At 38.5% G+C, this 15,050-nt stretch overlaps 1 protein-coding gene across 8 annotated transcripts in view; it reads left to right on the forward strand.

Annotated features, from left to right (window-relative positions):
* The window catches only part of LOC104611811 (uncharacterized), a 62,473-nt gene that overhangs the window by 44,589 nt on the left and 2,834 nt on the right, over positions 1 to 15,050 (forward strand). For 6 of the 8 annotated variants that reach the window (XM_010279037.3, XM_088903543.1, XM_010279040.3 and 3 more), the window contains 3 exons: positions 11,694 to 11,782; positions 14,713 to 14,774; positions 14,894 to 14,987. In XM_010279037.3, coding sequence (XP_010277339.1) covers positions 11,694 to 11,782; positions 14,713 to 14,774; positions 14,894 to 14,987 — 245 coding nt within the window. Of the gene's footprint in view, positions 1 to 11,693; positions 11,783 to 13,696; positions 13,749 to 14,712; positions 14,775 to 14,893; positions 14,988 to 15,050 lie in introns of all 8 variants that reach the window. The other 2 variants (XM_088903545.1, XM_010279041.3) reach the window with 1 other exon arrangement.

Here is a 15,050-nt window from a genome sequence, read left to right on the forward strand (position 1 = left end):
GTTCAGGGGTCACCTTTCACTTTAGTTGGTGACAGTTGTGCTTCTGGTTTTTAACTAACGAAAGTTACCATTTCCTATAAAAAATGCAAGCTATACAACACCAGATACTACATTGACACCTTTTGATATACTAAATCGATTAAAAAAATAATATAAAATTTTATGCTTAACAAATCATACTTACAAATACCTATATATGTTAGAAAATTAAATTTGGCAAGACTTAAGTCTTGAGAAATGATTGACTAGTCAGGTGAGGACTGCATCACTTAAAAGTTGGTACTCATGATGTGTCGCCTAAGATTACTAATCATTCGCTAGGTTGGCCAGTTGATTAACAAGTAAACAACTCGGTTAGCCGTAAAGTTATTTTAAAACATTATTTGTTTGTTTGTATTTCTAACTATTTTCAATATTGTACTATAGTTTGTTATATTTCATGCATTTGCCTTAAATATTTGTGATGGAACATTGTTTACAAATGATGTATGAGATATAAAAAAATGCATAAAATAAAAGAATGCAGTCAAGGATCTTTTAGACTTTTCTATTTAGTGATGTGATGGTGTGGAGTTCTGTTGGGACCCAAACACTCCCTCCTTACCCAACTATGGGAGTGGAGCAGACCACCACCCATCAGCAGTTCACAAGGAGATAGAAAGGACACGCGACAGAGCCCCATAGTTAGTTACACTCAGAGTTGGTTACTCTGTAGCCAGAGGATATTCTCTCCATGATATCTTCCAGAGTTAGTTACTATGCAACCAGAGGATATTCCCTCCATGATTACACACCTGTAGGCTAGCTATATAAGGCCATAATCATATAATAAAAGGTGTGAATGAATATCTCTTCATTTCTCTCTCTAAGTCCATCTTCTTCCTACCTCCTCTTCTCTCCCTCTATCTTCTGTTTCAAGAGGCTAAGCCACCCTTGAAGGGGCTTCCAAGGTGAGTGGTAACTCATCAAGTTGGTATTAGAGCCAGGCTATCCAGATCACGGGCTTCACGATGCCGTAGACACGTTCCTCTACCATGGATGATAGGGTCGACCAGCTTGAGGTCGGATTCCACCAGGTACTGAACGAACTCAGGGAACTCAAAGTGGTCGTCTCCGGCATCGCCTCTCAGCAACAATCCGACGAGGCTAGTCACCCAGCAGGGGCGGAAGCCTCTGCTTCCAGCAGCCAAAGAACATGGTGCTACCCCACCGGAAAAGTCACTAAGATCAACTTTCCCAATTATTCTAGTGGAGACCCCATTCCTTGGATCTTCAGAGCAGAAAGATTTTTCGAATACCACGAAACAGTTGCACACCAGCCCTTTTTCATCCCTTGTGCTCCTAGTGAAGAAGAAGGATGGTAGTTGGCGTTTTTGTGTAGATTACTGGGCCTTGAATCAGATTACAGTGAAGGACAAGTTTCTGATTCCCCTGATTGATGAACTGTTGGACGAGTAAGGAGAAGCACGAGTGTTCTCCAAATTAGACCTGCGGTCTGGGTATCATCAGATTCTGGTTCACCAGGCTGACATCCACAAGAAAGCCTTTAGAACCCACGATGGCCATTATGAGTTTCTGGTTATGCCTTTTGGGCTCACCAACGCCCCCTCCACCTTTCAGGCCCTCATGAATGACATCTTCAGGCCATTCCTAAGGCGATTTATTCTAGTGTTTTTCGATGACATTCTGGTATACAATAGGGATTGGGACACCCATATGGAACATCTGAAACTCACTCTCACAACTTTAAGGGAGCACCAGTTAGATGCCAAAATGACAAAGTGTTCCATTGGACAAGGACAAATTCAATACTTAGGCCATGTGGTTGCAGCAGGGTGGGTCATGGCAGACCCAACGGGCTTTTGAAGACTTGAAGATAGCAGTTTCTAGCCTTCCAGTCCTCACTCTCCCGGACTTCTCTCAGCCCTTTGAAATAGAGTGTGATGCATCGGGTGTAGGGGTAGGGGCCGTCTTGATGCAGAAAGGGCAGCCCATTGCTTATTTCAGCAAGGCTCTCTCAGCAGCTCACCAAAATCAGTCCACTTATGTCAAGGAAATGATGGCTGTGGTAATGGCAGTACAGAAATGGTGTACATATCTATTGGGGCGCCAATTTATTATAAGGACAGACCAACGAAGTTTGAAGTACATGGCAGAACAAAGGGTGCACTCCCCGGAGCAACAAAAATGGCTTAGTAAACTGATGGGCTTTGACTACCTCATAGAGTATAAGCCTGGGCCCGCAAATAGAGTAGCTGATGCCTTGTCACGGGTAGAAGAGTTAGCCCAATTGACCTGCTCTCAGCCCAGTTTTCCCTTGTTTGAAGCTGTATGGCAAGAAGCCAGGTCTGATCCGCGGCTACAGGACATTAGGGATAAGTGGAGACGTGACCCTTCCTAGGTTGCAGGTTACCAAATTGTGGAATCCGATCTTTTCTTTAGGGGTCGGTTTGTTGTTGCTCAAAATTCCGCCCACAAAACTCTACTGCTAAGGTTGTTTCATGACTCTGCGTTGGGGGGACATTCAGGGGTGCTACGGACCCTAAAAAGGCTTAGCAGCCACTATCATTGGGTAGGAATGCGCAAGGATGTGTTGCACTATGTATCCGTATGCCAAACCTGCCAACAACAGAAATACTCCTCACCGTCTCCCGCTGGCCTTCTACAACCCTTCAAGATTCCAGAGCAAGTGTGGGAAGACCTCTCCATGGACTTCATCACGGGTCTTCCCCGTTCTGCAGGAAAGGAGGTTATCATGGTAGTGGTTGACCGTCTCACCAAGTACAACCATTTCTCTGCATTGCCTCACCCTTACACCACAGAATGGTGGCTGACATCTTCATACGGGACGTCACAAAACTGCATGGAACCCCAAGATCCATTGTTTCGGACCGTGACCCTACCTTCCTGAGTTCATTCTGGAAGGAATACTTTCGATTGCAAGGAATCCAACTGCACCCATCCACAAGTTATCACCCGCAGTCTGATGGACAGACTGAAGTTCTTAATCGATGCTTAGAAGCCTACCTTAGATGCTTCATAGGGGAGAAGCCTAGACAGTGGGTCCATTGGCTTCCATGGGCAGAATACTGGTACAACTCGACTTATCAGTTGGCTGTAGGAATGACACCCTTCAAGGCTCTATACGGTAGAGAACCCCCTCCCATATTACCTTATGAATATAGGTCATCCAAAGTGGCAGAAGTAGAGACCCGCCTACTGGCGAGAGGCGAGATCCTTAGACTGCTTAAGACGAACTTGACAAAAGCCCAACAACGAATGAAGGTCTGCTATGACTCTCACCACCGTCCATTAGAGTTTCAGGTGGGTGATTTTGTTTACCTTAAGCTCCAACCTTACCGCCAGGTCTCAGTGGTAAGACGGGCTTGGGACAAGCTAGCTCCCAGGTATTATGGGCCTTATAAGGTGCTGGAGAGAGTGGGCCTTGTTTGCTTACAGGTTGGACCTCCCTGCAACCTCAAAGCTTCATCCGGTGTTTCACATCTCACTTCTCAAGAAGGTTGTGGGAAATCATACCCCTGTCTCATCCAACTCACCCCAATTCACTGAGGAAGGGGACATTGATACGGATCCTATCAGAATTGTGGATTTCCGTTGGGTTCGACGAGGTGGGCAGGTTGTGCCAGAAGCCAAGGTAGAATGGGCTTGGCTGCCTCCAGAGGATGCCACTTGGGAACCTTATCTAAGGCTGAACGAGAGGTTTCCAAACCTAGACCTTGAGGTCAAGGTCAATGCTAAGGTGGGAGGAATTGTTGGGACCCAAACACTCCCTCCTTACCCAACTATGGGAGTGGAGCAGACCACCACCCATCAGCAGTTAACAAGGAGACAGAAAGGACACGCGACAGAGCCCCATTGTTAGTTACACTCAGAGTTGGTTACTCTGCAGTCAGAGGATATTCTCTCCATGATATCTTCCAGAGTTAGTTACTATGCAACCAGAGGATATTCCCTCCATGGTTTCACACCTGTAGGCCAGCTATATAAGGCCATAATCATATAATAAAAGGTGTGAATGAATATCTCTTCATTTCTCTCTCTCAGTCCATCTTCTTCCTACCTCCCCTTCTCTTCTCTCCCTCCATCTTCTGTTTCAGGAGGCTAAGCCACTCTCGAAGGGGCTTCCGAGGTGAGCGGTAACTCATCAAGTTCCCACAAACAAATTGAATAGTTAAGGTTGCAATCTTTCTTTGGAAAACAAATCTTGTGATTCCCAATCCTAACCTATCCAGTTACTTCAAAAGATTTGGAACGGACAAAATAAAAGAAAGATGCAATAATAGAACAAGGAAAAGAAGGGAAGAGTAAGTTGTAGGTTTGGAGAGAAAATATTGTTTTTCCCATGACTGCTTCTATTTCCTTATATTGCTGCAAACCAAAGAACAAATAATGACTGCTATACCCTCCTTTAGATATAGGAAATCAAAAGATAGAACTATTCTATTATTGTAAAGAAAACCAGACACTTTTCATCTATTTCTTGCATTCCACTCAATATGGGCATTTAATCATGGCCAGCTTACTAAGGTAAGGTTGTCTTCAAATTGCAATTTTGCAACTCCTCAAGTAAATATGTTGGACAACTATTGATTGGCCTTCAATAAATGGTAGACAAACTTCCCTATTCAAAACCTTCTCCCAAATAAAATGCTCATCTACTTTGATGTTCTTTGTTGTATCATGTTGTACTTTGATTATAGGTAATGTTAATGGTTTTCTGATTATCATAGTATAACCTAAATGGTTCTTTGTCCCCCGGACCCTGAAAAAAGGAGAAAAAAAAAGCAAAAGACACCCTATTCACCTAAAAGAGTCCTCAACTAGAGTAGTTTAGATATTCCATGTGCCATAGCTGGCTACTCTATGTTGGTACTAGATCTTGTAACTTCTGACTGCTTTTTGCTTCATCGTGATACTTGGTTCTTAACAACAAAAACAATGCTCTGATAACAGTCTGCCCAACAATAGCAGCTGCACTATGGAAGCCTTTCCCTGTAGGTGACAATAAATATGGTGAAGAAAAAATATGACAACTTCCTTAAGACTGTTCTGATCAATGATGGACCATTTCCTAGCACTTCCAAGGTATATTTTGAGTCAAACTATATTGATTTTAATTGCCTGAAATGGCAGGAAAAAATCCTTTATGAAGCATCCACAAACAGACAAAAGAAGCATGCTTATTTCAAAAAATCATGGAAAAATATGGTGTGAATCCAGAAAAGAATCCTCTATGACATGCTTCAGTGTTCTTTTGTACTAAAGAGAGATTCTGAACTCTTTCTGACATCACCTGTATAGTATGTGGTGCTATTACACAACCAGCACAAAAAACTAGAAAAGATCCACAAAGATCAATTGGTCTTGATTCCACGTAGATTTGGAGCAATGAATAAAAGATTAAGAGAGGAGTGAGACACGAAAGGATGGATAGAAATATTAGAAAGAAAACATCAATAGGACCATACCCTGTACTCGTTTATTTATTTACTTAAGAGAAGGAATAGAGAAGTATAAAGATACCCTTAAATAAACAATGAAATGACTCCAATAGCATAGTTGTCAAGGTGGTGCCTAGGCGACAACTAGGCAATAAGGCGTTCTTGGAGTGTTGCCTTGCCCAAACACCTAAATATTTGTTTGCAAGACACTACATAGTGTTTTTATATTTTTATTTTATGTTATTAACAGCAGTGTTTGTATTTAGATTCTTGAAGAAAAGAGAAAGGGAGAAGTAGAGAGATAGACAATAGGGGGGCACTCTCTTACCAGCTCATCAAACTGACATTATATTAGGGCAACAATAATACATGGGATAACAACTATACCCCACATTAGTAAGGGGTAAAGTAACTTAAAATAAAAGAAGGCCCATGCCCATTAACACTTAATAACAGGACAACCAAACAAGAAATAGAAAAGTTATAACATAAATGGCCGAAGCCCATATTGTTAAGTTCCACAACACTCCCTTTCAATCTGAGCATAGATGTCCATCATGCCCGGCTTACATACCAATTCTCCAAATCTGGTTTTGGCAAGACCCTTAGTGAAGACATCAACAACTCTTCTTGTCTTGTAGATGGCATATAAAGAATACATAGCTTTCATACACTATCCTTTCTCTCACAGAGTGTCTATCAATCTCAATGTGTTTGGTCCTATCATGTTGGTCAGGATTATTAGCAATGTTAATTGCAGCTTGGTTGCCACAATAGAGTTTCAAAGGGCTAGGCCTAGTGATTTCCAATTCCTTTAGGAATATCTTGATCCAAAGAAGTTCAGCAACTCCATGTGCCATGGCCCTGTATTCAGCTTCAACACTTGACCGAGCCACCGCAGTTTGTTTCTTGCTTCTCTAGGTTGCAAGATTTCCACCCACAAATGTGTAATATCCAGTTGTAGACCTCCTATCTCTAGCTGATTCAGCCCAATCAGCATCAGTATAGGCTTCTACATTAAGTTTATCATGCTTCTTAAATAATAATCCTTTTCCTAGACATGTCTTCAAGTACCTCAATATTCTCTTCACTACCTTCATGTGGGAAACTCAGGGAGCATGCATAAATTGACTAACAATATGGATATCACACGCAATATCAGGTCTAGTAAGAGATAGGTAACAAAGTTTACCCACAAGCTGTTGGTATCTTTCCTTGTTTGGGTAAAGATCCTCATCCTTTTCCTGTAATCCATGGTTTTGCTTTATAGGGGTCTCAATTGGCCTGCTCCCTAATTTTCCTATCTCCTTTAGGAGGTTGAAGGCATACTTCCTTTGACAAATATAAATTCCTTCTCTAGACCTGGTCACCTCTATTCCTAGGAAGTACCTTAGAGGTCCCAAGTCCTTTATCTCAAACTCTAAGGCCAAAATCTTCTCAAGTCTTTTGATATCCTCTGAATCATTTCCTGTCACCACCATGTCATCCACATATACAACAATGTTGATAATTTCTCTCCCCTTTTTCTATAGAATAGTGTGTGATCACCACTACTTTGATGGTACCCCATATTCTTTATTGCCTTGCACAATCTTTTAAACCAGGCCCTAGGTGATTGCTTAAGCCCATAAAAACTTCCTCTTGAAGGTGTCTATTCAAAAATGCATTCTTGACATCCAACTAGTGCAATTTCCAATTGTAATTAACCGCTAGAGATAATAATGCCCATATGGTGTTTAACTTGGCAACTGGAGTAAAACTGATATTTAATTTGTAGAACAGGTCAAACAACACTTCCCCTTGCTCAAACTCCAAGAATAAGCTGGGCTGGAGTTTACATGGATCTCCTGGACTGATACTACTTGCAGTCCCGCTGGTAGTCCATATGACTACACAGTTTTTTGCCCTACCTGGGCATATCAGCAACTACTTTGGGCCTCCTTGGGAGTTTTTTCCAAGGAAAGAACCCTAGAAACAGCTTCAGCTAACCATGACGAGCAGTAGAGTTCCTCGTCACTCCAACAATAAAAAAGAAAACTTAAGAAGAAAGAGGAGGTGAAGAAGAAGGTAGGCGAGCAGAATAAGAGCAGGTTATTGCTCTGATACCATGTATGTTTTCAGATTCTTGAAGAAAAGAGAGAGGAAGAAGATAGAGAATAGGGCGACACTCTCTTACCAGCCCATCAAATTGACATTTATATTAGGGCAACAATAATGCATGAGATGACTTAGCAAAAGAAAAAAAAACAATAATACATTAGATGGCATCCCTGAGAAAGAACGGGAATGGTGGAAAACAGTGAAGCTGCAGAATATCAGCCTGAGGAACTAAAGGGATGGGAGATCCATCATATGGATGGCCAGATCCTGTAGGAAGGTTTGGCGAAATTTCAAAAATTTCTTTACTCCCATCCGGGAATCCTATTCCCAGTTTAAAAAACTACATTTTCAAAGTTCGTTCTTGTAACCAAACCAGACCAAATCTGAAACCAAATTAACAGAAGGGAAGAGTTAAACAAGTCGAGGGTCTTGGGAGAAGGGGGGGAGACCTGGGAGGAAAGTGAAGGGGGAGAGGAAGGAGAAGTGGATGAAGAATAATGGAGAGCTTGCAAAGTTGCAGTTGGGGAGGGAGGAAGCTGTTGAGGAGTTGTAAAAGACTTGGGTTTGATGGGGGGAGTTCTTTTTTGTTATGTTGCCTACAAGGTTTTGCTTCTTGCTAGCCTTTTTCATGTATCTGGAAAGATTAACTCTGGTGTTTTCAGTGCAACTTGCATAGAGGTTCAAGATGTGGGTAGATGATTTTGTTTCTGTTTTAAGTTTTTTGTTGTGATTTTGGCTGGATTTGGGTTGGCGTGTGGATCTGGCTTGTTTTGATGTCTTAGTAGCCTTTTGTACTTGTATGGTGATTCCTTTTCACCATCTTGGTCTGGTGTATTTCTTTTTCTTTTAATAAAATTTTTATTTTATCTTAAAAAAAACATGAGATGACAACTTTACCCCCATTAGTAAAAGGTAAAGTAACTTCAAAGAAGGCCTAGGCCCATTAACACTTAATAACAGTACAGCCCAACAAGAAATAGAAAAGTTATAACATAAATGGACCAAAGCCCATACTTTTAAGTCCCACAATAAGTGGTGCAATAGATATTATTAGACTAAATTGTTCATATTGTGGGTTTATAAAACTAATATTACTATTATTTTTTTGATCAGAAACGGTAGCTTTCATTAGAAAACATTTAAAATAGTACACTGTCACCACCCAAACCAGAGGGTGTTGACCCCAAGAAGATTGTTTCCAAATTACAAAACAGCCCAAAACAAGTTATCCCTGAAAGTTCCTTGCTTTGCCAGGGTGTCAGCTAATCCATTTGTTGATCTCCTTGTCCACCTAAACAGTACCCTAACCTCCCTTACCAAGCAATTAACTTCCCTCATAAGTTGTTGATGTACCCAGACCCTCAAATTATGTGACTGCATCCACCCAATTAATAATTTAGAGTCCCCTTCTGCCTCAATTTGGTGTAAGCCCCATTGCTTAGACAACCTTAAGCCTTGGAGCAAAGCCATAACCTCTGCTCTCAATAAGTCTCCAAAACCTATTGGACCAGAGTACAGTACAATCAATCTGCCCTCCCTATCTCTAAAAGCTCCTCCCACTCTAGAGGGACCTAGGTTGCCTAAAGAGCTTCCATCAAAATTCAGCTTCACTTGTGCTGGAGGGACCCATTGTTGCTTTATCATAGCCTTCAAAGTAGAAGAATTTACCACTACATTCCAACCTCTAACAAGTCCTTAGCTGAATAGTCTCCATGTAAAGGAGATGACTCTAGCCAATGTATAACCTTGGTAGTTATGCAATCAATGATTTTCTCCTTAGATCTTTCAGATCCTTGGAAGATCCTATTATTTCTTTCTTATCCTAGTTTTTTTTTTATTATTCTTTTTTAGGTTCAATTGATACACAAGTCATTGACATAAGGGCCATTTGATAACGATTGGAGTTGCTGAACTGAAAGACTTATTGCTTTGTCTTTTATATGATAAAATAAATAAATAAAACTTTCAAGGGTATAGTGATCAATCCAATTCAAGTTTCAGCCGTTTTCACTAAAAGACAAATTTATAAGCATTTCAGTTCAGCACCTTCAGCTGTCAAATGGCCTCATAGTCTTGAACCCTTCAAAACCTGAATTGATAAAGTAAGATGTAACTTGAATTTTTTATCCAATTGACACACAAGAAAAATCAATACGACCAGTGGTTTAAATGGCGTGCCTAGGCGCATAGGCGAGGCGCATTTTGGGGTATGCACCTCGCCCAGGTCCTAGGCGCACCCCTTTCAAAAGGCACACGCCTGGTGCGCCTAGGCGTGTGCTTGATGTGCCTTGCACCTCAGCCCAGGCATGCGCCTTTTTAAAATTTTGCGCTTTTTGCCTTTTTTTGAGTCTAACGGCTAGGCTAACATGAACTTGTTCGGGCTTGCCTCGAGGGGCATAGTACAAAGGCGACTCATAGAATCAAGAATGCAATATGTTTTACATCACATTAGCTACTTGAAGCAATGCAATTAAGGAAAAAAAGAGATTGTGGGTTTTACGTGCTTGAAAATGCTTTATATGTTTGCTTTTATTTTTAAATTTTCATTTGAATACGCTTTACATGTTATGTTTATGTATTTTAATTTTAGATAATTGGTTTTTTAAAACATTTATTTTAAAATTTATGCTTATATTTTTTATTAACACTATGTTTAATACTTTTTGAAAATTTTCCATTTTTTTGGCACTATTTTGAATTTTCTGACCTTTTTTTTTTTAGTTTTGTGCCTTTATTAAAAAGGTGCACACCTCACATTGCGCCTCAAGCGCAAATTGGCCCTTGCGCCTTGCACTTTTAAAACACTGAATACGACTTCATCATCACCATCTTCTTCTTCCTAGGACCAAAACAAGGGCTCAACCCTTATTGAAAAACTCATCGCCTAGGCAACATGGTGTTCTCCTATCACCTAGCTTTGCCTTGGCACCTTGAAAGCTATGTCAAATTCTGAATGTCTGAATCCTTGTGCAAAGTTGCAAATAACATAGAACATAGTCTGTATTGGTAATGTAAGTGTAATACGGGGTCTGTATCCATTCTTTTGAAGTCGTTAGGAATTTCTGGATTTTGAAGCTCTTAGGTTCACTTTGTGTAAAGTGCCAAGGGTTAGGCCCATATCCAGCCTACCCCTCCCGAGACCTTGGATAGCTGGGACTAGGGGTGCAAATGGATCGGATCATGATCCAATCCGATCCTATTTGGTCGAATTTGGATCACCCCTATTCGGATATTCGGATTGGATCGGATAATAGGATCTGATCAGAAATCAGATCGGATTCAGATTACCCCCTATCCAATCCGAAAAGATCCGATCTGATATATATTATATATTTTATAAATACATATATATATATATGTTATTCATTTATAAATATATATTTTTATAAAATTGTTATATTATTTATTTTTTATAAAAACATGTATATATATGATGGAAATAATTAAAAATACTTGTATTTTTTGTTTTTTACTTTATTTAAATTAGTATATTTTAATTTTCTATTAATATTTTATTAATTTTTAAAGAAAACAAGTCGGATTGGATCAGATCTGAAGATCTGACTTACTGATAGGATTCAAATATACCCTGATTCGAATCCGATCCGATCCCTTTGCATCCCTAGCTGGGACAACCTTTTTATTTTTTTGTCATATACTAGCATGTTCTTGGAGATACATGTCTTTTTAGTAGTTTGTTAATTAAGTGCATCTCATTCTCTAAGGGGCTGTTTGATAACTGCTGAAGTTGCTGAATTGAATGACTTGTTTTGTCTTTTAGTGGATAAATAATAAAATATTTTACATAATAGTAAGATACCCAACTTCAGTTTCAGCTATTAAGGAGCCTCGGACCTCCTTAAAATCTTATTCACTAAAAGATGAAGCAATAAGCTTTTTAGTTTAGCCACTTTTCCTGTTATGAAATGGCCTCTTAAGTGTTTGGTACTTTTGTTCCACATATAGAGGAAATACTTTGTCTGATTCATGGTTTCTTTTGTAGTATTTCCTTTTCTAAGGTTTAAAATCTATGCTCACTTTTCTGTTCATTTCGTTTACTGATAATTTGGTCTTTTGGCTGTTCATTTTGTTTATTGGTCTTTTCATTTATCATCCTTGTTGTTTGTCTAGTCCCAGCAGCAGGTGGTACAACCAGGCATCTATTGGATGAGAATACGAATTTTTTTAGACAAATTGCAGCTAACCTTTCATCACTTAAGGTGAATATCTTAGTCCTCATTTTCCCTTGGGGATATTGCTTATCCTTGATGATTTATGATAACAAAATGTTAGTTAAATCTGTAGCTGTGAGAGAAAATAAGGATGATATGAAAAGAATTCTATCTATTGCCCTCTGTTCCTATAAATAATATCGATTGTCTCTTTTTTTTCTTTAAACCCCAAACTTTACTCCTGGTGAAGGGGTTGCTCAAATATTTTATTAATAATTCAAAGGAAATCCTTGAGGGGATGTAGATACCTCACTCTAAAAATATATACAAGATGGTCATTAGCTCAGATAAGCATGAACTGTTTGATGATTCATTAAGAGGCTCTGAACATTTAAACATTGACCAAGAAAAGGGATGCCGATTCCATCATCCTTGATCAATTGGTTGACAAAGTCTGGCATTTCACTAGTTGACAAATACAGAGTTAGGTTCTTGATCAGAGGCAATGTTTGCCAAAGCATCAGCAACTTTGTAACCTTCATGATAATTGTGGATGAATCAACAAGTCAAACCTGAAGTGGCTGTCCATATTTCTTTCAACCAATACCAGAGTCAGGCTGGTTAACACCGGTACTCCAAAATGTCAGTCAAGACAGAAGAACCAGAACCAAAAACAACTTTCTGATACCCAGGGGAAATGACTTATTTTATCCCATCTAAAGCTGCTCTACACTCAGCGACAAGCTGGCAATGTTAGTGTAAGGCCCACAATATGAAGCAAGGCAACTACTCTATTCACCACCACATACCCCATGGTTACCTCTGCTTGCCCCTTCAACATTAATCATGTTAGAGTTGGATGAGTAGAGCTATTTCAATCTTTTTCCTCTTATTTACTGAATTGTTTTTGTCCATTTTGTTTTACTAGTAATTAAGCATGTGCATTGCATGTGAGAAAATTTTCTTCATATTAATTATTTGAATTTTAGACATATCATAGTTAAGATAGAAATTGAAAATTAACAAAAGTAACAATATGATTAAAAATAAACTTAAATGCTTGTAGTAAACGTGCACATGCATTGCACGTGGAAATTTTAAATTACAATAACATTATTATTAAATTTTGTATTCCATTTTCTGTCAAAAAAAAATAATTTTTATTTTAACAAATATTTTTATTTAATATAATGAATATATAACATTAGAAATGTTCCCAAATATTTTTGATAAAATTCTGTACTTTTTCATTTTTTGTGTTCTATCTTTTTTTTTAAATATTTATTATTCAATTATAACATCATGAGTTTCTTTGAAAAGTTGGATCATTGCCCCACCATCTAGAAAAGAAAATAGCTTTGATTTCAGATCAGTTTTAAATTATATGTTTCATCTACATTATATAAATAATTTTTACTTATCACACTTAATTTTTGCTTGACATAATTAATATATAATTTTTATATATTCTTTTGATTACTTGTACTTTTTTTAAAGATTTATTATTTAACTATCATATCATTGATTAGTCCATTTGACCCAAACCACTAACCTAATAGTTTGATTTCTAGGTTGACATTAAATTTTGCATTACATTTCCATCATTGGTAAAATTATTTCTTATGTATAATACTTATTTTTGTTAAATATTAGAGATGTATCCAATATTTTATGTATAATACACATACTTATTGGATTAAATATATTGATGATAAGATATCTGCCATAGGTTATTGCAGCTTTTAAAGGAGGAATTTAATTATGTGGGTGACTAATAAATTAACAGACTAGCATCCAAATCAAGTGCTAAAGCATTTTGTCATGCCATGGCATAGGTAGTAGTTGAAATCCTGTGGACAAAAAGTCTGTTGTTTGAATTGAGTTTTCCTACTTATGGCTTCGTGTTATTGTATTGTGGCAACAAGACAATCATTAATATAGCTCCACAACAAAATTCAACAGGACGACCAAGCATATTGGGTCCACAAGCACTTCATTCGTGAGAAGTGTATAGGTGAAACTTTTCTTCCTTTCTTAAGCTCCAACAAGCAACTAGTTTATATATTAACAAACAGTGTAACCATCTTGTACAATAATTAGCTTTGTGACAAGTTGACGTGTATGACATATATGATCCAATTTGAATGGGGCTATTTCTTGTGAAGCTCTTAAAGGTGAGGGGTCTTTCACTGAAGCCATGCCTTTTTGGTTGGCAAAGTGGATTGAGTCCCCTGATCAGGCTTGTGCCTCCTCGTCTGAATGTCTGAATGAAAAGTAATTTATCTGTTACCAAAAAAAAGTTATTTTGGTAAAGGGGTATTTGTGTCTTTTCATGTCATTTCAGAATGCTCTTGATATATAAGAAGACTGTTGGCGCCACCTTGCCAAAAGATTAATTATCTTTTCTCCCTTGTCTCTTCTCTCTTCATTCTAATCATTTATAACAGATAGCATAATCCATCTCTTGAAATAATCTAAGGTTACAAGAATACTCTTATAATTGATAAAAACAGAAATTTTCCCTAAAACTGAATAGACTCTTATACCCTTGTCAAATCTAGTAGAAAATACAGAAATAAATCTACATGTCTCAAAGATCAAAATATTGATACAGCCCTATACACTGGTAGGGGCGCATTGGGCTGTATCTTGGCTTGCCTACCCCCTGAAATAGGTGGGACCCTGAAACACCTTGTGTAGGGTAGGGGCATATCAGAGGGGCCCCGATATGATACATATCGGCCGATACGCCCCAATATGTGGTGAAATTTTAATCCTTGACATGTCTAACACTTACAAATGGTTATCCTAACCCCTCTGCATATGTGTGTGTGTGGAAGGTCAACTTTAACTTGTACCTTTGCCTGAAAATCATTCCCTTGTTATTCAGAAGTGCTGCTCACTAGTCACTTCTTGTATGTGTTTTATTTTGTTATCTCAATTTGCAATTATTTTGAATTTAATTCCTTTTCATACAGATACAGGAGAACATCGATCTCTTCTGTTGCACAAGAAACAATATAGCATCCATATTAAACGAGTACGCCAAAATTGCTGACATTTCTATTCAAACAATTACAGCCTTTTTTATTTGTTCTAGTTCATATTTGTCTGCAATGGTACTGATTGTTTGGGATGGCATTTCTTTGATTTCTGCAGTATGAGAGCCATGCCTGGAATCATGAGCCAGATGCCACCACTGCCTGTGTCAATCAATGAGGAACTTGCAAATAGCATTCTACCAGCAACTCAGGTAAATCTGGAAAATTTACTGGTTTCATTTTTTTTTTTTTGATGAATAATAATAAGTTTATTG

This window comes from Nelumbo nucifera, chromosome 4 (genome assembly GCF_055504915.1).
Source record: "Nelumbo nucifera cultivar China Antique chromosome 4, China Antique-T2T, whole genome shotgun sequence".
Taxonomy (NCBI): Eukaryota; Viridiplantae; Streptophyta; class Magnoliopsida; order Proteales; family Nelumbonaceae; genus Nelumbo; species Nelumbo nucifera.